The sequence below is a fragment of the Salvelinus sp. IW2-2015 genome, linkage group LG37, assembly GCF_002910315.2.
Source record: "Salvelinus sp. IW2-2015 linkage group LG37, ASM291031v2, whole genome shotgun sequence".
NCBI classification, from domain to species: domain Eukaryota; kingdom Metazoa; phylum Chordata; class Actinopteri; order Salmoniformes; family Salmonidae; genus Salvelinus; species Salvelinus sp. IW2-2015.
In genome coordinates, this window is record NC_036876.1 from 2,800,584 (window position 1) to 2,825,255 (window position 24,672).

General features: G+C 43.8%; 2 protein-coding genes across 5 annotated transcripts in view; both read right to left on the reverse strand.

The window, feature by feature from the left end:
• Positions 1-444: 444 nt before the first annotated feature.
• On the reverse strand, positions 445-18,559 carry rbm14b (RNA binding motif protein 14b). Of its 4 annotated transcripts, XR_002876802.2 has the most exons (9): positions 18,454-18,559; positions 11,456-11,606; positions 10,890-11,094; positions 9,823-9,950; positions 8,257-9,242; positions 7,700-7,762; positions 7,086-7,157; positions 4,305-6,871; positions 445-3,441 (listed from the first exon to the last, which is right to left on the reverse strand). XR_002876802.2 is itself a non-coding variant. In XM_023982242.2 (8 exons), the coding sequence occupies exons 2-8, from the start codon at positions 11,597-11,599 to the stop codon at positions 6,505-6,507; spliced, it is 1,944 nt and encodes a 647-aa protein (XP_023838010.1). In that variant the 5' UTR covers positions 11,600-11,606; positions 18,454-18,559; the 3' UTR covers positions 445-6,504. The 4 variants fall into 4 exon arrangements, 3 of the variants coding, with proteins under 3 accessions (XP_023838010.1, XP_023838009.1, XP_023838011.1); XM_023982242.2 differs by having other exon boundaries at positions 445-6,871; positions 9,823-9,929; XM_023982241.2 differs by having other exon boundaries at positions 445-6,871.
• Positions 18,560-18,656: 97 nt separating this feature from the next.
• Positions 18,657-24,672, reverse strand: part of LOC111960295 (copper chaperone for superoxide dismutase) — an 8,132-nt gene continuing 2,116 nt past the window's right edge. The window contains exons 2-8 of the mRNA XM_023982244.2: positions 22,427-22,499; positions 21,844-21,981; positions 21,294-21,468; positions 20,927-20,987; positions 20,475-20,552; positions 20,142-20,245; positions 18,657-19,970 (exon numbers count right to left, since the gene is read on the reverse strand). Of these exons, the coding sequence (XP_023838012.1) occupies positions 19,811-19,970; positions 20,142-20,245; positions 20,475-20,552; positions 20,927-20,987; positions 21,294-21,468; positions 21,844-21,981; positions 22,427-22,499 (789 nt within the window). The 3' untranslated portion in view covers positions 18,657-19,810. The remainder of the gene's footprint in view (positions 19,971-20,141; positions 20,246-20,474; positions 20,553-20,926; positions 20,988-21,293; positions 21,469-21,843; positions 21,982-22,426; positions 22,500-24,672) is intronic.

Genomic DNA, 24,672 nt, shown 5'->3' on the forward strand with positions numbered 1-24,672 from the left:
TCCAGAGGGAGTTTGGAACTAAATACAGACCTCAGATAACTTAAATGTCTGTACAGCTACATCTTGTGCTGAAGATACAGATGTGTCATTATAAATCATACACATACAGTGTATCTTAAGATGTAGAAAGATATCATTTTCAATCGAGCAAATTGACTGGGATAGGCTTATTCCATCCATTTTCAAACCGGTCCTCGGGGACCCCCAGCCGTGCTATGTATTTTCCATGTATACATTCCATATGAATGTCAGAAGGCTAAACAGCATAATACATTCAAACAAAGTGATTTAGGCCTACAGTATAACATATATCTCAAATATTTTATAACAAAAATATAATTAAATGGCACATATAACTGCTTATTAAAAAAGTGGCTACAAGTTTTTTGCTAAAAGCTTTTAAAATTAGCCTTATTGTGATTAAAGAGAGAATAAAACATGACGTTTATTTCAATACTCATTTATTTGGGAATGCCATGCAGACGGTACAGTGCCTCAAGACATAAGCAATGCAAGGAGAAAGGAAGTATACATTATAGTAAATTGGGTTATTCATTAGTCATAATACATTTTGGGCAACATTTTCATGGTGCAAAATACTTTAAAACTCATCATCTGGCAGTGTGATTTAATTGGACACTTATTCAGCAATGTGCGTTATAAAAAGGCCACTGTTCATGCCTTGCTTAGTATAGTAAACTAGTTTATGCACTTTTTTATAATGCACATTGAAGAAAAAATGTCAAATTAAAATCACACTGCCAGATTATAATGAGTTTTAGGGTTTTCTTTTAACAGATGTGAACAATTTCACACCGAGGAAATGTCCCCCTTCATCTCCGTCAAGCATGCTGATCCTTTGTTTAAGTTTTTCCTATATATGTGCTTAAAGTAACAAATGACTCAACATCGATCCATTGCAAAACATCACCACAGCAATCCAGTTTGGTGTACAAAGATGCTCTTTCTCCCTAAAAATGTCTCCTCCAACACCAAGAGAAATGAAATCCCCCAGAGTAAGATCATAGGTATTAGATAACAATAAGAGCTAGCACTACATCAAGCTGCCTTTATACTGTAGTAAGTCTATATATAGCTTCTTCCCTAACCAAATGTAATCACACACCATTACACTGTAACTACACTTGACTGGGCCCAGATTCTCAATAAAGTCAACTTAGTTACAGCGTAGTTACAAGTAAGTTCTTGCTTGTGAGAATGTAATATTTGATGTGACTAGGTAGCATTTGGGCAACAACGTTATTAAGTGTGACCGACAGTAGACTTGGTGTCGACCCAGGGCGCAAAACTGTGGCCCAATTACAATTCTGTCCCCTCTCTTTCAAATGTGCACTCATTCACTCCGTGAGGATTTAAAACCATGGGATTGGTATTGGAGACATGGTATACTTTGTCTACAACAATCGAATGCTCCCCCCCCCTCACATCCTTAAGGGGGAGTGAACAAGTGCACACTTCAGGGAACGGGGTGAGCATCGGAGTTGAGCTTCTATGTGTAAGGCAGCATTGATGGCTTCCCTGTCCTGTGCTGTGAAGAGAGAGGGAGCAGCCATGAGGTTGTCAGTCAGTGTGAGCCAATAGGGAGCAGACCAGGAGAACTTCATGGCTGGCTACATTTACTCAAACACCAGAGAGAGTCAGACTCCACAGATCCAGGTCAGAGTGAGAGGGGACTGTGTGGGAAAGAGCATCACATCCTGATCATGGAGATTGAAGAATCAGTTCTATTTTGGTGAACCTTAAGGGGAGATTTGTATCGATTACCCTCATATCAAATGTATTAAAATGGGCTTTCAAGTTCTTTTGGGAAACGAACACAGGCATAACATTAAAGTTTTTTAAGAGGGATATTGGCCAAAACGCATCAAAAACCACCTAGTGCAGTGGTAGACTACTCAGTTTATTTTGTGCAGAACCAGTGTTTATGACTTTCGTGTAGGGCCCCCCATGGTCAGGATAGAAGAGTTAGGGAACAGGGATGGATCAGAGCTGGAGATCCCTACATTACCAACTCACCTTCATTCCATCCATCTATCATTTCCTTCCATCCATCTATCCTTTCCTTCATTCATAAGACAGAGGTGGAGAACAAACCCTCTCCCCGTCTCGTCTCTGCCCCCCACCGGCAACGCACTACTCAGCTGTTCAGACCACATGTCGGACAACTCAGATGAGTGGGTGTGTGTATTCAATCATCTCAACAGAAGGAGGAGATTCAGATATACACATTGCAACCCACAGATACAGCAGGTTGGTGTAGGGACAGCAGCTACCTCGAGGAGAGAGATAGTCCCCATACCAAAGAAGTCCTATAGGAGTCCTGAGATTACAGTGAATCTGCAGGTAGTTGGTCCCTTACTGGGCCGGTCTGTCTTATAGGACGTTTTTGATAGGGCGAGAGGGCCATAGGGAACTCGCTGTTAAAAAACCTATTCCAAATGTTATCCTCCAGAGCAAGGTCAGGTTATCGGATTTAATTAGATAAGTTTGACTTGAGTCATTCAACTGCAAGGAGGTGGTGAATAGTGATTAAACTCCCATACACAGCCATGGCAAACCCAGCATCACAGTTTTAGCAAAGCAAAAAAACTCTCGCCCTACAAAGTCTCTGATGAGTTTATACTCTGTCCAGCCGTGTGACCCCACTAGGCCACCATACACGGTGTCCATTGTCATTCAATAGGTCTCTATGGTTACAGCCATAGCCAGGGGTGGGTGTGGCCAGTCGGGAGCTGCTGATCCACAGAGCCCAGCCTAGATCCAAGATGGCGGCAGGCGGCGGCGGCAGCAAGCTGTGTACGGCGGACAGGCGCAGAGGGGGATGGGTTGGGGGGAGGGGCGGCGAATACGGCGGTGTAGGAGTCACTAGCGGGGGCGGGGGATCCACATGTACCAAGCCTCAAAACACCAACGACATTACACACACACACACACACACACACACTCTCTCAGACACGTAGAGTCAGTGACACACTCACTCACTCTTTCACCTACACGGTCTCTGGCTCTCAAACATGTAGTCAGTCAGTCACACACACATAGTCTCTCTCAGACACACATCAGCACGACAGAGAGACTGACAGCCCAGTCACTGTAGGTGCTGCATGGTGAGAGACAGGACAAGTCACTGGAAGTCTGGTAGAAGACATCACAGCGTGAGCAGTGACCCCCAAAAGAAGCCCCCCGGGCAATATCAACGCAGGTGAGAGGGGGAGCTACGGAGGGGGGGTGGGGGTGGTGATGGCGGACGAGGAGGGGGGGAGGGGTGTTTCGGTCAAGGCACAGTCAGAGAGGGGGACAGTGCTGTTTCATTACCTTGGTGGAGAAGATTGAGTTCCCACTTCCCATTTGCCTGCGCGACGTTTATTGTCTTCCCCCTCTCARCTCACACCTGCTGGGTGGTGTCTGGGCGGCCGGTACCTATTTCAGTTGGAATAGTAGGTCAGTATGTATGGGGCTTTGGACAGAGAGCAGAGTGACATGCACATCTAACACAGCAGAGACAGACACATGGTGTTGGTGGTGAGGTTGTTGGGTAGGAGCAGACACATGGTGTTGGTGGTGAGGTTGTTGGGTAGGAGCAGACACATAGCACCCCGCCCACAGTCATTCTATCTGTGTGCCTCTCCCCAGGTCTCTGATGTGTGTGTTTGTCCACCCATTGTTAAAACAAGGAGTCATCTGCAAGCAAGTAATGCGCTCCACTCTACTCAACATTGAATCTGCAATTAAAATGGCATGAAATCGACACTAGTTTGGCACAAAGCGGAACTCAAAAAGATCAGAGGTAACGGAAGCGGTTTTCAGACATGAGCGCATGGTAACAGCATGGTAACACAGTAGATGCCTTGTTGATGTACCAGCGAGGGGTTATGTCCCAGTCATCTCTTTCCTCCTGAAGTATACACTTGTTCACAACTTCCCACATATCTTAAAAACATAGGATTAGCAGAGGCATGGCCTAGAACCCTCAAACTCAACTCTGAACGTCAAAGCCTGATTTAGACCTGGGACACCAGGTGGGTGCAATTAATGATCAGGTAGAACAGAACACCAGCAGGATCCGGACCTCGTAGGGAATACACCTGGCCTAGGAGTTGGCAGAATAAAAACAACCTCATTTCAGGCATTTCCTCTCGCAACAGTAAAGGGAAGTGAACAAGTGTACAGTTGAGGAGAAAATAAATGTTATTGGCACGCACCCAGGGTCTGTCTGACTGTGCTATAGGCCTAGAGTTTGGGTGAGGCTGGAGAGAGGAGCGCTGACCCCAGACCAGACTTACCCCATCCACGAGGCAGACTAGGGGGGGCGCACACACAGACGCTACTCCTCCTTTTCTCTGCCACCCTGGTCCCCAGTCATATGGGTCTGGTCATTACAACAAGGAAGGAGAGACGGGAAGGAGTAAGAAAGACGAAAAAAAACGTAAAAACAAGAACGGGGAAATACATCCGAAACGCAGTTTTTTCTTTTCCTCACWGTAGTCAGAAACATTCTTTATTTTTAAATGGTGGGTATGTGTAGTATACATATTAAAAAGCATGCCTTTTTTCTTTTTGTTAAAAAAAAAGAAATATTTTAAATAGTTCTAAAAACACGGTCAGAAACAAGGCAAGCAACAAGCATAACAAGAAAGGGTGTTTTTTTCCCTGATCGTCGAGATCCCACAGATGAAACTGTGTGTGTGTGTGAGAGACAGAGAGATTATATGCAAGATAAAATACTACATCACTAAAATCACAGGGAGAAGAGGAAGGACACAGCGGGGTACGGGGGTAGTGAGTCGTCTTACAGCGGGGTGCAAGGATACGTCGGAACAGGGCGACTGAAAGATACTGCTCCATCTCTCATCGTCATATCATCGGTGTGAACTTTACCGCACCACAAAAAAATCATCACGTCACATTATCCGAACCCTTTTCCCTCCATCGCAGATTAAAAAGACTGACGTGTAAGAACAAAAGCACTTCAAAAAGGAGATATTCCCTCCACTATATGCAGTTCAGACAAAGCTTAGGCACAATGTTAAAGGAAAATTCCACCCAAAAACAATATTTTGGTGTTTGTTTCATTAGTGCATTGTTGACATAAGCAAAACATTTTGGGACTGTCAGCAAAGATATGTAACTTTCAAAACGCTACATCATATGATGCAAAATGGATCATACAGGGATGATCTGTATTTTTAAAGTTACATATCGTTGAAAACTTGACAAAAACATTTTGGGACTATGTCAACAATGGATTAATGAAACAAACACCAAAATATAGGTTTTGGGTGGAGTTTTCCTTTAACCTCATTGAAATTCTCTAGCAAGTCTAAAAAGTGAACTTAATTATAAAATCCATAAAATAATTCATACTTGATCTGAGGGGTTAGAATGTAATRTTCATCGACCCGACAACCACTTACATTACAAAAAAACGAAACTAAAATAATTCCTACTTTAAAAGGCCTCTCAAAATGCACTGATGCAGTAAGACTCTAGTAGTACAGTACATAGAAAACGTTGTCCCTAAAACGTGTCATTCTTCTCCAAARTATTGACCAGGGATGGGGTCAATTCCATTTTAAATTCACTGAATTTAATTGAAATGGACCCCAACCCTGCAACTGACTGACTGATAAACTGTATGGACAGAAGGCAGACCATMCATATTCTAACCAGCTAATCTCTGTGCTCTCATTGTCAGAGGTAGGTATAGATAGACTGAATGTTAAACCCTCTATTGTTTCAGTGGTGATCCCGGCATTTAATTTGGTTTACCCAGGCTAAGGTATAGACAGAGTAAATAAGGTCAGAAATGCAGCAGTGTCTTTCAGTGCTGTGGTTACAGCGGTGTGAGGGAAGGAGGGAGGGGGTAGGAGAGGTAGGGGGTAGTTTCATATAGTACAGTGTGCCTATGTTCCTCCAATCTCCCAGGGGAGAGCTGATGAGGGAACACGGCAGCACGCGTGGGACTGTGTGCATTACATCGTAACAACAGAAAGCCAACATCACTCTCCCACACACACACACACACACACGCACCACAGTCCCGACTGGTACAAGACACACAGACCCCTCCAACCCTGGAGCTACGCAACACACCACAGCGCAGACAGTACAAGAATCGGTTGTGATATTTTTGACCTCATCTCTATGTTGAAGGAATTGACTGTCTGCTACTGGCACCTGTCTACAATTGAGAGTCAATAGCTAAACATTGTGTGGTGGTAAGATGACAGAATGTCTTCCCTTCTTTAACTGCACTGTTAGTGTGGTACCAGGACCAAGTTGGGGTTGGGTTCTTACTGTAGTCAAGGGACAACTCCTAAACTCCAAACACACTCACACACAAATCCCCACCGCCACAGTACACACAAATATACCCACACACACAGATATACACAGACACACACAGCCGCTGAGAGTGAGGAGGGGTACGAGGGTGGTATACAGTGATAGGCGGGGGGAAACAGAGGGGTACGAGGGAGGTGACTATCTGAAGGGGGGCTCAGGCGTGTGAAGGGAGAGTTCGGGGGCTCGGCGGAGGACGGCCTCCTTGCGGTTCGGTGGCGGCGGCAGCGGCGGCTCATACACTCTGGGCGCTGCCACCATGGCGGCGGCCACGGCGGAGGCGGGCACCACTGGCCTGAGGGCGGCGTCCAGCGCCGTGACGTGGGCCGGTTGGCCGTGGTGGTGGGCGTGGCCCGCCATGGCGTGGGCAGGGATGGCAGCTATGGCGTGGTGGTTGGGAGGCGGGTAGGCGTACTGGAGCTGTTGGAGTTGCTGGTACTGTTGGAGTTGCTGGTACTGCTGGAGTTGCTGATACTGCTGGTACTGCTGGTAGTACTCCGCATAGTACCTGGGGGAGAGAGGGAATGAGAAAGAGGGAAGGGGGAGGGAGAAGGAGAAATCGAGTGAGAAGTTAAGAGCGAGAGAAAAGAGGGTAGGGAAACAGACAGACAAGAGGGTTTTGGATTATCTACCAGGGATTGTATATTAGTCTTTTACACACAAGGTTTCAAGTGGGGGTACAGAGTCTTTTCAGGGGGCGGTAGGTAGGGTAGGTAGCGTACTGTAACTGCTGGAGCTGCTGGTGCTGTTGGTGCTGCTGGTGGTAGTACTCAGCATACTGTTGGTACTGCTCTCTAAGATACACACAGAGGGAGGGGGAAAGATAGAGTGATTTAGATCATCTACCAGTAAGGAATTGTAGTCTTTTAACACCAAGGACTGGACTAGTAGGAAACTGTAATCTTTTTACACAAACAGCCTTTCAGAAAGAGCGTTTTTAGATCCTCTACTGGGGAATTGTAGTCTTTGCACACAACGAACAGGCTTTCAGGAAATGTACATGGGGTTAAGAGTCTCTGATGGCATTGAAAGATAATGTCTTGAGCAATTCAGTTCCAGGAAGTATGTCCACTACCACTCCTGAAGTCTGAACATCAGACCGAGGGTCACGTAGTGAAAAGGAGGAGAGGGTGTAGTGCATTGGGGAGGGTCAGAGAGGATTCAATACGGGTTAAGTGCTCCTAAAACCATTGGGGCGAACCCTAACTTCCACTGAAGTCAAAGTTTCACTTAGCCTTGCACTGATGTAAATGGAAGACTAAGTCGAAATTCGACTTAAAGTGGACTTTCTTGACTTAAAGAAGTTTTGACTGGAAATTAGGATTCTCCTAATTACTGTAACTGCTGGAGCTGCTGGTACTGTTGGTGGTAGCATTCAGCGTACTGTTGGCACTGCTCTCTAAGATCCACACGGAGGGAGGAAGGGAGGGAGAAAGGGAGGGGGACAGATAGAGCATTTAGATCATCTACCAGTAGGGAATTGTAGTCTTTTCACACAAACAGGTTTTCAGAAAATGTACAAGGGGTCAAGCAAGTCTTTGATGGAAATGAAGGAAAATGTACTGAGCAATTCAGTTCCTATAAGTATGTTCACTACCACTCCTGAAGTCTGAACACTGAGGAAGGTTTGTAGTGAGACAGGGTAATGTAGTGAGAAAGGATGTAGTGCATTGGGGAGGGTAGAAGAGGCTTCAATAAAGAGATCAAGGTTAAGGGCTCCTAAAAGCATTGGGGCGAATACTAACTTCTACTTAAGTCCAGCACTGATGATGTCAATGGGAGACTAAGTCAAAATTCGACTTAGTGGACTTTCTCGACTGGTAATTAGGTGTAAAGTTAACTAAATCGTGAAGGGTCAGAGGGTTGGATAAGAAGAGAAGGAAGTGGTAGTACCTAGCCATGGGGTCCTCTGCAGCCTCCGCTGCTTCCTCTGCAGCTCGCCCGGCAGGGGTGGGGAGCAGCGGCCGGCGCTGCTTGGGGGCTCTCTGGTACATGAAGGGCTTCATGACGGGATCGGGCAGCAGGGACCCCGCAGAGCGCCTCAGTGGACTCCGGTCCCTCTCTCCAGACTTTGCCGCTTGTGCCGCCGCCACTGCCGCCGCGTTCTGCTGCTCAGCCAGAACCTGCTGTCCCTGGGCGAAGTAGTGCTGCACCCTCGCTGCTTCAAAGATGGCCGCCGAAGGATCTGCCGACGCGCTCATGGCGGCACCCATCCCCAAGTGGCCGTAGGCATGCTGGGCACCCCCATAGAGCGCCGGCGCCATGGCGTAGGCCTGGTTGACTGCCGCGGCGGCCGCAGGCATCTCTACGCCAGGTGCTGCCAGGTAGATGGCCCCCGGGTGGTGGTGGTTAGCCATGGCATGCGCGTAAACTGGTGTGGAGTAGGCGGCGGCAGCGGACGCTGCAGCGGGGCTGGCGGCAATCTGACTGAGCTGACCGTAGAGAGCGGCGTGGCTGGGGTTCATGGAGCTGGCATACACCTGCGTGGCGCCCGCCTGCGTCAACGCTGCCGCCTGATTGGCTGCCTGGACCCCATAGAGCTGATTGGCCACGTTAGCGCCGTAGACCTGCGTTGCCAGGGCACCATACACCGCCTGGTTGACGGGGTTGCCTTCCGCTCGCGTGCCGGTGGTGAGACCCGTCAACGCCGCGTAGGTGGGGTCAAAGGTCGAGGTGTTGTAGACAGAGTTGTGGACGCTTTGCTGGACCTGGAGGGGCAGGCCGGCTGCGGCGGCGGCGGCTGCAGCTAGCACAGCTGCCTGGCTCTGGTACTGTTCCAGAGAGGACTTCCCTACAGGGCACTCCCCGGCGTAGTGGCCCTGCTTCCCACAGCTCACACAGGGGATCTTCCCCGTCGGGGTCTGCTTGGAGGGCTGCACCTGCATGGACACAGAGACGGACACCATTTGTTAGCGAGCTTCCGGAACTGTCTTTAGTAAGAGACAACCGGATCTAGCCTACAACTCAGAGCATTATAGGTACTGTAGGGGTTCTCAAACCTCACCTCGGGGACCCCCAGACATTTCGCAATTTTGTTGTAGTCCTAAACTAACTCACCTGATTCACCTAGTCAAGGGCTTGATGATTAGTTGACAAGTTGAATCAGGTGTCCTAGCTGTGGAATAATTAAAATACATGTAATGGCTGGGGGTCTGCGAGGAGAGGTTTGAGAACCACTGCAGTTGTAGACCATGCTAAACCTTCAGGAACGCCTTCAACATCATAGTGGATATACAAGGATATACAAGACAGGGCAGTATGGGTAATGTAGTACACAGAAATAGAATCACTAGAACAGGCATCACCCCTCAGACCACAGCAATTTGGCTACACCCTCATGGGTACACTCAAAATGSTCACCGGTCCTCCATTAACAAGGCCAATTGACTTGAATGGGGGGGGTGGGGGGAGTGCCAGTCAAGGGATTCTATTCCATGTCAGTGCATCGTGCTACAGCACCTTGGAGAGCTCCACGGAGAGCGGGCGTCCCTTGAAGGAGGTGCCGTGGAGGGCCTCGATGGCCTGAAGAGCCTCCTCCTTGTTCTCCATGTGCACGAAGGCGTAGCCTGCAGAAGAGGAGAGCCTGGCTGTCATTGAGCACAGGGACACCAGTTAGAACCACACCGGGCATGCCACACACACACACCTTACCGCTCTATACACACACGTTTCTTACTGCTCTATACAACTACACACAAACCTTACCTGATTGTCAAGTTGCACAATGAAAAAGCCCCAAACAACTTAGAATACCTTGGATCTTTACACTTTCAACTAGCCATCACCGGTATGCAGTGCAATGAAATAGGTGAAGGTACTCATTTTGGGTGCTGGTACCCGTCATATATTAAAGCCAATAGCCTGTTCTATAAGAGGTGCAGTACTTCAGCGGTAGAGAATTAGGTGTCTGTACTCCATACTGGACGACACCGGCCGGCCTACTTCAAGCACTGGTACGCCATAGTGTACTGTAAGCTCCGCAGTGAGATTTCCTCTAGGTACAGATCTAGGATCAGTTTCCCTTCCCCCAATCCTAACCATTAAAACACACATATATGTTTTATTGTCACATTCACCAGATTGGTGGAGTGAAATGTGTTGTTTTACAGGGTCAGACAAATTAGTGTTAAGTGCCTTGCTCAAGGACACAGACTCTTCACCTTGTCGGCTTGAGTATATACGAACCAGCGACCTTTCGGTTACTGGCCCAACGCTCTGACTACTAGGCTAGCTGCAGCCCTAGTAGTGGGGGAAATGCAAACTGACCCAAGATCAACATCTAGGGTCAACTTCACCCTTCGCCATACTGAGCAATCTCTCCCTTCACCCTCATGAGTACCATTATAATAACGTTACTATTTGGTGTGTGCTTATATTTGTCCTATTTAACACATGTACAAGTGTGTATTACATACATGTGTGAAGTGGAAATGTGTTCATTGCATATCCCAAATCCCCCTGAGACACCCCCGTAGGGGTACTCCCTTCTCGTGGAGTACCCCTCAATGAGGAGGGGCGTGGCTCACCTTTGACTTTGTCGCACTCCAGCACTTTACCAAAGGTCTGGAAGAGCTCCTGGAGGTCCTCGGTGGTGCACATGCCCGACAGGTTCCCCACAAACACCTTGGTGGAGTGGAGAGGTCTGCCCCGGGACTCCTCTACCACCAGGTTCCTCCCCCGGAACTCCCTGCCGTTCAGCTCCCTGATGGCCCGCTCCGCAGCACCCTCACCCTGGGAGTAGATTTGATTAGTAAACAAAGTAAATGTAAAAATAATAAGACATTCATTTAGATTAGGAAACTTTAACGTGAGGAAAACTCAATGAGGAAATACATTTTGTACCATATCAACTCAATGTAGCCTACGTACACACAAAAACAATCACCATTTAAAATTGACAAACACACAGTTCTGTAGTGCACTCGCCGTCGGGGATTTAAAAGAATAGGATCGGTTGGTGTAAACATTGGCTGGAAGGCATTTAGATCATTGTGAAATCCATGACGAAGAGTGTGCAAGTGTACACTTTAGAAGAACTGAAGAGAATTGGGACTTAGACCTTAGTCCTCCCTATGGGATATCTACAGCCTACCTGTAGGTGTACGAAGGCGAACTGTCGGAGAACGCTGCAGCTGACCACCTGGCCGTACGCCTCAAAGATGGCAGAAAGCTCCTCCTGGGTGGTGTCTAGAGCCAGGTTGCCCACAAAGAGCTTCACCGTGTTGCTCTTGTCCATAGTGGAGCTGTGGTGGGACATGCACAGATACGGGCAGACACAGACAGATAGATACAGGCAGACAGGGGAAAACAAGGGAGAGAGAGAGACAAGTGAACATACTGTAAAAGACAAAACATTCTGAACTTGCACTTGTCCACGATGCTGGAAACACCAAAAACCAAACAGTCCAAGAGACACCTATAAGGGAGAAAGCAAGAGCTGACAAAATGAATGACGAGACCACAGGAGAAAAGGATGTATGTGTCAAGAAAATATTTGACAATTGACCACCATGCAGAATAACAACATTGAAGACACCATATAGTTATAATATGTAATTATATGGAACACCATAGAAACTTGGTTATGTAGCCTTACTAGCCTATTCTATTATCATGCAACATGTTGACCTCTGACCTTCCTTCTTACAGGTCAAGAAGCACTAGGCTACCCTGCAGGTTTGTCACAACAGTTTAGGGCCAGTTGCTATGCTAGCAGTAAATCGAAAAGCACAAAAATGTACTTTTCTGTGCCAAGCACATGTATAGAATACTGACAATGCTATACATAGCAGCCTTTCCGCTGAGATCAGATCAATTTTCGAAGTTGTATCAGTCGTATATACACATGGTATTCACCGTCCAACGAAAAGCTTATATTTACATCACTAAACCGACTTCAGTTGAGGCATCACTGGAGAGGGAAAAGCTATTTTTTTTCTAATGACGCAGCACGAGACAAAGCAACAACAACAACAAATGCTTGAACCATTGGCAGTGTTGCCATGTTCACGAATGAATTCCGGTAAATTGGGCTACTTTGAAAACGATGAACTGGACAACATATACAACGATATAGCACAGGGTGCCTTCATCCGTTCAAAGGCCAAATGGATTGAGAAKGGTGGAAAAAACACATCTTATTTCTTTAATTTGGAGAAAAGTAGGCAAACTAGGAAAATAATTTCATCCATTTATGAAAACGACACTATATCTGATGATCTTGAAGTGATTAATAAGGAAATACACTCTTTCGACAGTACACTGTATTAATCTCATCTTTCGGAAGGCGACTTGGATTTCCTTTTTTGATTCTGTTAATAACTCTGTTATTAAGCAACTCTGTGATTCCGATTTAGATATTACTGAGTTAGACCAAGCCATTAAACTAATTCCTACAGGTAAATCTCCTGGACCGAATGTCCTGACAGCTGAATTCTATCGAGATGTTTGGCCTGATATTAGACAGTTATTGCTTTCGGTCTACAAAGAGGATATTGACAATGCTATCTTACCTCCTTCTTTGAGACAGMGACAAATAGTTCTAATGCCCAAACCAAAGAAGGACTCTCTCACGTTGTTGGTAACTGACTATAAGTTACTAGCGCATGTCTATGCCAATAGGCTGAAAAAAAACCTTGATGATATACAGTTGAAYTCAGAAGTTTACATACAGCTTAGCCAAATACATTTAAACTCAGGTTTTCACAATTCCTGACATTTAATCCTAGTAAAAATTCACTGTCTTAGGTCAGTTAGGATCACCACTTTATTTTAAGAATGTGAAATGTCAGAATAATAGTAGAGAGAATGATTTATTTCAGCTTTGATTTCTTTCATCACATGGGTCAGAAGTTTACATACACTCAATTAGTATTTGGTAGCATTGCCTTTAAATTGTTTAACTTGGGTCAAATGTTTCGGGTAGCCTTCCACAAGGTTCCCACAATAAGTTGGGTGAATTTTGGCCCATTCCTCCTGACAGAGCTGGTGTAACTGAGTCAGGTTTGTAGGCCTCCTGGCTCGCACACACGCTTTTTCAGTTCAGCCCACAAATTTTCTATAGGATTGAGGTCAGGGCTTTGTGATGTCCACTCCAATACCTTGACTTTGTTGTCCTTAAGCCATTTTGCCTCAACTTTGGAAGTATGCTTGGGGTCATTGTCCATTTGGAAGACCCATTTGCGACCAAGCTTTAACTTCCTGACTGATGTCTTGAGATGTTGCTTCAATATATCCACATAATTTTCCTCCCTCATGATGCCATCTATTTTGTGAAGTGCACCAGTCCCTCCTGCAGCAAAGCACCCCCACAACATGATGCTGCCACCCCCGTGCTTCACGGTTGGGATGGTGTTCTTCGGCTTGCAAGCCWCCCCCTTTTTCCTCCAAACATAACGATGGTCATTATGGCCAAACAGTTCTGTCAGACCAGAGGACATTTCTACAAAAAGTATGATCTTTGTCCCCYTGTGCAATTGCAAACCGTAGTCTGTCTTTTTTATGGCGGTTTAGGAGCAGTGGCTTCTTCTTTGCTGAGTGGCCTTTCAGGTTATGTTGATATAGGACCCGTTTTACTGTGGATATGGATACTTTTGTACCTGTTTCCTCCAGCATCTTCACAAGGTCCTTTGCTGTTGTTCTGGGATTCATTTGCACTTTTCGCACCAAAGTATGTTCATCTCTAGGAGACAGAACACGTCTCCTTCCTGAGCAGTATGATGGCTGCGTGGTCCCATGGTGTTTATACATGCGTACTATTGTTTGTACAGATGAATGTGGTACCTTCAGGCATTTGGAAATTGCTCCCAAGGGTGAACCAGACTTGTGGAGGTCTACAATTTCTTTTCTGAGGTCTTGGCTGATTTCTTTAGATTCTCCCATAATGTCAAGCAAAATAGGCACTGAGTTTGAAGGTAGGCCTTGAAATACATCCACAGGTCCACCTCCAATTGACTCAAATGATGTCAATTAGCCTAGCAGAAGCTTGGAATTTTCCAAGCTGTTTAAAGGCAGTCAACTTAGTGTAACTTCTGACCCACTGGAATTGTGATACAGTGAATTATAAGTGAAATAATCTGTCTGTAAACAATTGTTGGAAAAATTAAACGACTTGCCTAAACGATGTCCTAAACGACTTGCCAAAACTATAGTTTGTTAACAAGAAATTTGTGGAGTGGTTGAAAAACGAGTTTTAATGACTCCAACCTAAGTGTCTGTAAACTTCCGTATTTTTGGTTAAGATACATTTCAGTCAATTTGCAGATGATACTGCCCTTTTCCTAAATTAAACAGTTGAAATMATGTCTGTCTAATCCTACCTCTATGTGGTATCATATCCCTAACAGTCTGTTTAATACACTCTAACTTGAATTCCAAAATAAATGTGATTTTGACCRTCCAAAATTACCTGTGAAATTGTCTAAGTTACATCGGGCAAAAATGTTTTGGGGGAAAAGAATATTCAAGCACAATTCCCCCCCAATAAAACAGGGATTTGAATATAGCGCTATTAAAATGAATAGGAAATCCATTTTCAAAGGCCTTTGGTTGACAAGGGTATTAAGTTTGTATGTGATTTGTTAGACAACATTGGGGAGTTTCTGCCGTTTGATGAGTTCATTAGGAAATTTCAGGTTAATATTACTCAGAGAGAATATATTAAGGTTTGCAAAGCAATTCCACTTCCTTTATTTGGACGTATTAAGAACACTGTTACATTATGAGGTTGTTTCCACTTTTCCAAGTTTACAAATTAAGGACTTGAACCTTTTGGATAAAAAATTCAATGATAAGTGGATACGATTTGCAGTTAATTAAGTAATTTTTTGTGATTATAATTCAATATATTGCTATGGAAGTGACCAACCCCTGCTATGGTCAAAAGCCATAACCTTTTACCTTAATTGTCCAGTTATCCCAACATTTAAAGAAACTAATTTTAAATATTTTCTCCCATCTACCCTGTTAATTATTTATTGCACAAAATGTTACATTTTGACAAAACACCTTGTGTTTTTTGCTCCTCTGATTCAGAATCTTTAGAACATGTATTTGTTTCATGCCGCCATTCTAGTAAACTATGGATTGAAATTCATGAACGGCTGTGTATAAAATCTCCAAAATTACCTTTGATGACGTTAAATGGCTTTATGCTTATCCTTGTAATTCCGATTATAACTATTTTATTAACAGTATTATTCTCTTGGCCAAATATTATATTCATAAAATGTAAATAGGGCGGGAAAATTCCTTATTTTGTATTTTTTTAATTGAACTGTTACAATTTTACAAATCCCTCAAACTTGTGAAACTTAAAAAGTAGGAAAAAATGATTAGAAGTCATGTCTCTGGATGTCTGTTAATGTCTCAATGCCTTGTCACATCTAAAATGTCCAGAATTATTTTTTTACGGTCGCCTGGTGTTTTATTATTTCATTTTATTCCCATGAATGTCCCTGTATTGATGTGTAATGTTGTTATTATTGTTGCAATAAAAATAAAACAATTTGCGGGGAAAATGTATTGGTCGCGGGTGGCGGGTTTTTGGTCTACTTCTAAATTGCACCGCGGCCGCTATGGCATTTCTAAAAAGATATATATATTTCACTGTGACCTGCTGCTGCTGACTATCAGGCAGTAAGCAGACTGTTACTGTGTATGTGAATGAATGGTGGAATGGTGGAGGGCTGGAGGGGTGTGTGTGCGTTGAGATCGCTGGTTGAAGAGAAGTGCTGCAGCAGAGGCAGCTGAGTCACCGCGACATAGTAGCACGCGCGCACGTCGTGATAACTTTTGACCAGTTGTAGGWAGGCTATTTAGAATCCTCATTATGGAGACAACCTTTTCCCCAAAAAATACATTAACGTGCTAGAACTGATACAACGCATTGGAAAACGACCTAATGCGCACCAGAGCTCTTTAGATAAATTCGCTCAGAGGTGGCCTAAAGTAAACTGCATTCTGATGTAGACTTTTCTTATGGATAACAGTATCAAGCGAAGGGTTTTACGCATGCTCAGTTCAAGGGTCTGCAGGACTGCGCGAGTGGAAATGGTTATGTAGCTTGTGTTATGGAAAAAGTCCACAATGAAAATTCCATTAATTGTGGAGAATGATTGGCTGCATTTGCATCTGTTGGCCATCAAGTAGGCTATTAACTTATATGCCATTGCAGGCTACTGTAGCCTACCATTTCAAATCAAATTGTATTTGTCACATGTTCCGAATAAAACAGGTGTAGACCTTACCGTGAAATGCTTACTTACAAGCCCTTAACCAACAATGCAGTTCAAGAACTAGGGTTAAGAAAATACTTGAAAAAATAAAAATGTATATATATAAAAATATAATTAATATATATTGAAATGACGATATCACTGGAGTCATTGCAAATACATTTGTGCCACTTGTGTAGCCTACCTGGAGCTGGCAACCAGATGTAATAKATTGCCTAGAATTCCGTTTGTTGTTGTAGCGTTGTGTTATTATGCCATTTTTAATGGTCATGTTTAGTTAATTAAATTGGAAGTTATCAATTGTGATCATGGTCACAGCTCTATTGTAAATGTATCATTCTCCACATTTAATGTCAGTTTCATTGTGGATTTTTACCTGAAATTAGATTTTGGCATATCAGGGGCTATAGGCTACCTGCATCTAGCTCAGCAAACCATGGCAAAGTTGAATTGCAATATAACCCCTGATTTTAGTCAGTAGCCTATGAAATAACAAGTAAATCTTGCAAATAGGCCATTTATAACGTTTTGAAGTCTTAACATCTGGCACATAACGGCACAATTGCCAGAAAATAACATAACATTATTTTTTAATTCATTCATCCAAGTGTTTCTTGCAGAGATTTCCAGATCCTCTGTCCAACTTTCATCACTCAAACTCTCCTGTCTGATTTATCTATAGTTATGCACATGCTGCAAACTGGATTTATTTACAATTATAAACTGGCTGGTTTGAGCCCTGAAGGCTGATTGGTTGAAAGCCATGGTATATCAGATGTGTGTCAGGGGAATGACAAAAACATACTTTTTACTGTTCTAACTAAGTTGGTAACCAGTTTATAATAGGAATAAGGCACCTCAGGGGTTTGTGGTATTTGCCCAATATACCACAGCTAAAAGCTATGTCCTAAGAACAGCCTTTAGCTGTGGTATATTGGGCAAATACCACACATTGCTCAATCATAGCAGTCAAAACCAGTTAAATAACGTCAATTTATGGAAAATWATCTGGAGAGTTTAATAAGGGTGATTTATTTTTTCTCTTGCGACATATTCTTAAACTGCCAATATTTATTATTTTGATGGAAAACCGYATTTTGCTTCTTAGCCGACGTCGTAAAAAAATACGTCGATATTCCTTCTTAATTCGCTCAATAACGTTATGGAAAAGGGGTTTTGGGATAAATGTTGCAACTCGTCCCTTGCAGCAGAAATACATTTTGGTCTAGTTTTCAGGCCTTGTGAGCGGGTTTTCAGAGGTCACTGGGCTACAAATTTTAGCTACACCTGGCAACCCTGCCARTGGGAATCTCCCGATCGACGTTAAAGATATGTATCAAACACGTGGTTCGGGTTTACATGACTTTCCAATTCGCTGCTAAGACTGAGAAAACAGTTGATAGACGACATATGTTTTCTTTAAAATTACCCATGTGGACTGGAGAGGATGCTTAGGTTTTGGTTGGTGTGACCGAAACTGAACAAACCTCGCGGCGAAAARGTGAGACGATTTGCCTAAGTAGCTGGAAATGGGGTTTCGACGCCATTGTTGTGTTATCATTAATCCAATCTACAAAAACAGTATACGAACWGTATCGGATGAATGGTGGACATATAACAAAACAATGTTACATTGGAAATGTTAGTCACAGCATTTTTCCGCACTGGAACGGATACATTGCGCGATAGCGAAAATGTCTTCAATGGAACGACAATACGCTTTCGTGTTTCGTGTCATTGGTTCTTCCGCTGACAACGAATAKAACCTAATATTTCTACGAATCGTTACTTATATTTTTCATCTTTAGTAAATAAATCGAATAAAAGAGGTACATAAATCTACCATCTTACTTACCTAAGCAGTGCCGTGTTTCAAAATGGTAGCGCCTGCTTCCGTTTTTTAGAAGGCTTCACCAATGGGGAAGTCAGGGGGTTGGGTGGGCTGCCACACCAGAATGCTGATTCTTCACAATCGCCGTATTACATTTTATAACAGATAGGCTATAAAAAGTGGCTTTACAGCATGCTTCGACATAACAAAAGTCAGTCACTCATCAATTCATAGGCAGGTTTCACCATAGTCCAAAGGGCAACTGGTGCCTTTTATTGCAAATTTCACTGAGAAGTTGATAAATAACTTTCCTTAACTTGAGAAAGAAAAACAAAATCACTTACAACACTAGCTACAAAGATTTTGATATAATCATGATTCAAGTCATGAAAACTGCTAAATTTTAATAATTTAGCAGACGCTTGTATCCAGAACGACCCACACGAGCAACTAGGGTCAAGCGCCCCACTCAAGGGCACATCAGACTCTTCACATAGTCAGCTMGTGGACCCGAACCATCGACCCCTCGGTTAGTGGTCCAACACTCGACTACCTGCTGCCCTAAAGTATTTCATTGCTTCCTCGCTCCCCGAATCCCCCAAACTCATTGGAGGAGAAGATCTGAGGTGATCTTCACCTCTAATGCGACTGGAGAAGGTACAGAGAGGATGCGAGGAATCGAGGAAAGACCTGAGATTCACCCTAGTAGAATGGCATTCTACCAACAGGTAATTGAACCACTAAAACAGTCCCCATCAAGTCAATCCAATCAACCCCCACAGTTTCAAAAACACACAATGAGCACATCCAGAGATCAAGAGACAGATATTTAGACAGTAAAGCAGTTGAGATAAGTATGAAATTGTAATCAAACAGAATTACAACATTGACTGCTTAKCAGTACAAAACTGTTAAACTTATTCGACAACAGAATAGTCAACATGGGATATTTGGGCTTGGAATCCTGATCTTGCCTATATGGGAGATGACTAAGTATCTACAAACCTATATCATATTATTGTGCTGTCTTTTTTCTTTAGAATTATGACAGGTTCCGATCTTGYAAGAATTCTATATGGCAATTCAATAATTATTACAGCTGAATAGACAATACTTCYGTTTCGGTTTCTCCTCTTCTTTTCTCCTACCCTCCCTCGCTCTCAGTGCAACTTCAGTAAGTGTGACATCATCAYCGACAGCCAGTGAGGTAGGCCGTTCATGGATGTATTCAGTGTTACGAAACGTTCTGAACGTTGCAGATAGAAATATAATTAATAGCGCTGACAGGGTTCCGTGTTCCAGCTGACACACATATCCACAATACATGTACATTTATTTTTTTATGTTCTGTAACATCACATCCTCCTGAACAGACCCCAGGTCAAAGGTGAGCAGCAGGTGTCTCTGTAGTGGTCTTGCTGCGACCCGTCCCGGCCAGCGGTCTGTCCCTCTCCTCCCACAGAGTAACCCCGTCACATGCACAGATCTGCTTGGTGTTCTGGAACAGGCCAGCGGAGCGAGCGATGATCCCACAGGCCAGCCTGTACCCAACGAGCAATAGATAGAAAGAGGGGGGATAGAGAGCGAGAGAAAAGAAAGAGAAACAAATAGAAAAMATCAGAACTTTTCACTATAAAATGTATTAATTCAACTTTGACCTACAGTAAGTTCTTCCAAACGCTACCCACGTCTCTCCTCTACCATGAACTCACCTCTGGCCAGAGTTCCCGGTTAGTTTGGAGAGGGGGTGAGCCCCCCTTCCCAGGTCATCCTCCCCAGCATCCACCACCAGAGACCGACCAATCACGTCCCACACCTGCAGGAAGTAAAGCAGGAAGTGACAGAGGGGTAAGAGTGGCTACTGTCAAGGGTTGGTACCGCTGACCAGTCTGCTGTGCTCAGTATTCAATTGTGCATTCCCCAAGCTGGTATAACACCATGTACTCAATGCCTTTACTGTAATTACACTGTACCTACCTATGTCACTACCCATGTAAATACATAGGTTTTAGACCAAAAGGGGTAGGGGTGTGTGTGTGTGTTACCTTCAGCTCAGGGTCCTCTAGTCTGAATGAGGCTCGACCGTCTGGTCCAGCCACAATATTCCCCAGATCACCTACATGCTAAAAGAAAACACATTTAACTGAATATCACAACCATTACTTATGTAAATAAGGTATTTCTGTTTGTTATTTTTAATAAATTTGCTACATTTTCTAAAACCTGTTTTTGCTTTGTCATTATGGGGTATTGTGTGTAGATTGATGAYATGTTTTATTTGTTTAATATATTTAAAAATAATTCTGTAACATAACAAAATGTGAAACAATGAAAGGGATCTGAATACTTTGGAATGCATTGTATATCGTCTCTGAGACAGTAAAAAGGTACTACCTGTAGGCATAACATCTCAGAAAGAATGTACCCCAGTTTCACYAGGAACTAAACAGAACTATACAGTATAGCCCTACTCTAGAAGAAGGCAAGGAAACTGTACCCTGTCTGGGTCCTGCGGGGCACCATGTTGTCTCCCATAGGGGTTATAGTGTTCTCCACAGCTGTACAAACACACAGGCAGAGAAACATGAGTCATCCACTCCCATGATCCTCTGGGGCAAGCAGGTGCAACTGTGACCTTATGAGCTACAGTGATGCAATCATAAAGCGACTGATCTATTCAAAGGGTTATTTTAAAATTGACTGAGGAACCTCTGAWGGTTGTAGAAAATTGTGGGCAAAACAATGCATACAGTACAATGACATTTTGTACATATTATAAAAAATACCTCTGCACTAATAATGAATATGATTTGCATTTGGGTTGATAATATATCATGTTTCGCACACACACACAAAAAGATCACCTCTGGCAGTCCTGTGTGAGGTCTCCCAGCGTGTGGACGTGGAGTCCGTGGGTGCCAGGTTCCAGACCATCAATGGTCCCATCAATCAGACAGCGCTCCTCAGACAGCTGGAGGAACCGCACCACCCCCTGGACAGGACCACTACCGCCCATCATGACCACCGCTGCACCCAGGTCTGATACACAGACACAAACGTTGCATATACAGTACACACACAGTAGAGTACACATACAGATGCACATATGCTGCCAAATACACTTGTGACAACATCCATGCCAAAACAGTTTTTATCCATCTAGAGTCCTCTATCTAACTCTATGGGCCGTGGCCACATTGAGATTTTGTTTCTGAGTATTTCGGATGGAGCCAATGCTTTTGCAATGGGAGTCATCCATTGCCGGTTGAATGACAATGGAGATCATTGTCCAAACCCCAAAAAATCACATATTCAGAGAGATGAGATGAGTTGTACTTTTGACAGACAAAAGCAGACAATGATGTACATCACATACAATTTCATCGGTGTCCATGCATCTCAGTGTGCCCGTACCCAATTCTGTTCCTCCGATGCCCTTTAGTACTGCCCTGCGCCCAGTGCTCTCTATGAGATCCTGCACCTCATAGGACGTCAGAGCAGACTCCACCAGAACCTCCTCCTTCCCCACATCTATCTTCACCGACTGCACTCCTGCAGAGAGATGGAATGAATGAGAAGGACAAAACAGAAAAAAAGGATGAGGAGAAAACACAGGGGACAAATGAGTAAAATAAAAGAGATATCTGTCACTGTGACAAATACTGCTGCCATGTGTGTTAAATGCTTTAGATGGCTTTAGGTTGATACATATCTTGGAATGCATGGAGGGGCCCAGTGGTTTCATTCCAGTGTAAATTGTTTACCCAAAGCAAGAGCGGCCCCTGTATCAGCCTACTGAATGGCAATACAATAATAATAGCTAAGTAAACAACAACATTCATAATTTGTTCAAAGGTGTAACTATTGATATTAAGCCTAGGACCAATACACAACTAAGTTAACGAGTATTCTGTTYTGCACACTAGCAAAAGTGTAGTTACTAGCCTACTACACTAATAACTCATTTGAGTGCTGGAATGGAAAAGTAAAAATGTACCTGGTTTTCCTTCCAGTGCAGCTCTGACTTTCTCTGCACAACTGTCACATGTCATCTGCACTGCAAARTCCAGCTGTACGTAGTAGAGAAATAGTGAGCATTTAACTAGCTAGCTAGGTCCTCAAAGTACAGTCAATATAGCTATCAATCTCTGGATGTAAATGATGCTTTGATATAGCAAGCCAACATCCCAGCTTGCACATTTGGTTCCTTGGAAGTTGTGGGAACATACYTTTTTGGTTTCCCATAGGTTCTGGAAACGAAGCCATACATTTCCTGACTGGTAAAATTGAARGTTTTTTTAAACGTTCTGTGAACCGAAGTGGAACTTTTAGGTTGCAGGGAGGTTCTGAGAAAGTTTTACTATGGTTCCCTGAAACTTTTCCTGGGAGGTTTTATTAATGTTCTAAGAACAGAAATATAGGTTATTTGAAGGTAATTAAATAATGTTCTGAGAACATGTTTCAATAAGACTTTTAATAATAGTGCTGGCTTAGATTGGGATAACTGTTTTGAACAAGCAATCCTTAAGATCAAGTGTCCAATTAGTGGTTGCGGCCAACACACTTAACGTGATGGAGGATAGCGACAGTTTATGACGCTATGCTGAAGTACTGAAGTTCCCACAGAAGAACGTTTCTTAACGTTCTCTGAATTATCTGAGAACATGACTTTCAACAGAACAAGGTCAAAAAAATATATGCTTAAGTACTGAAATTTCCACCTAAGAAACACGTTTCTCGGAACATTATGTGCTAGCTGGGTATGCTGTACCATTTCCAAAATGTTGTGGGAAGTTTGTATGCAAAATAAGAATAGGACAACCAATCTCTAAGAAACATTTGCATCTCAAAGGTATGTGCTGGCTAGGGTTACTTTAGTTACTCAACAATGTTGCGTTCAACATCAATTGTTGATGAAACAATAGTTACGAGGCACGATTTGTATTTATTATGGAACCCCATTAGTGGCTGCCACTCTTCCTGGGGTCCAGCAAAAACAAGGCAGTTATACAAAAGAAATTACAATACATTCACAACAGATTTCACAACATATTAGGTGTGTGCCCTCAGGCCCCTACTCTACTACCACATACAGTGGGGAGAACAAGTATTTGATACACTGCTGATTTTGCAGGTTTTCCTACTTACAAAGCATGTAGAGGTCTGTAATTTTTATCATAGGTTCACTTCAACTGTGAGAGACGGAATCCAAACAAAAATCGAAAATTACATTGTATGATTTTTAAGTAATTAATTTGCATTTTATTGCATGACATAAGTATTGATCCTACCAACCAGTAACAATTCCGGCTCTCACGAGACCTGTTAGTTTTTCTTTAAGAAGCCCTCTTGTTCTCCACTCATTACCTGTATTAACTGCACCTGTTTGAACTCGTTACCTGTATAAAAGACACTGTCACACACTCAATCAAACAGACTCTAACCTCTCCACAATGCAAGACCCAGTAGAGCTGTGTAAGGACATCAGGGATTAAATTGTAGACCTGCACAAGGGCTGGGTGGGCTACAGGACAATAGGCAAGCAGCTTGGTGAGAAGCAACAACTGTTGGTGCAATTATTAGAAAATGGAAGAAGTTCAAGATGACGGTCAATCACCCTCTGTCTGGGGCTCCATGCAAGATCTCACCTCGTGGGGCATCAATGATCATGAAGGAAGGTGGGGATCAGCCCAGAACTACACGGCGAGACCTGGTCAATGACCTGAAGAGAGCTGGGACCACAGTCTCAAAGAAAACCATTAGTAAACACAGCTACGCCGTCATGGATTAAAATCCTGCAGCGCACGCAAGTCCCCTGCTCAAGCCAGCGCATGTCCAGGCCCGTCTGTAAGTTTGCCAATGACCATCTGGATGATCCAGAGGAGGAATGGAGAAGGTCATTGTGGTCTGATGAGACAAAAATATAGCTTTTTGGTCTAAACTCCACTCGCGTGTGTTTGGGAGGAAGAAGAAGGATGAGTACAACCCCAAGAACACCATCCCAACCGTGAAGCATGGAGGTGGAAACATCATTCTTAGGGGATGCTTTTCTGCAAAAGGGACAGGACGACTGCACCGTATTGGAGGGGAGGATGGATGGGGCCATGTATCGACGATCTTGGCAACAAACCTCCTTCCCTCAGTAAGAGCATTGAAGATGGTCATGGCAGTGGTCTCTCAGCATGACACGAACCGAAACACACAGCCAGGGCAACTAAGGAGTGGCTCCGTAAGAAGCATCTC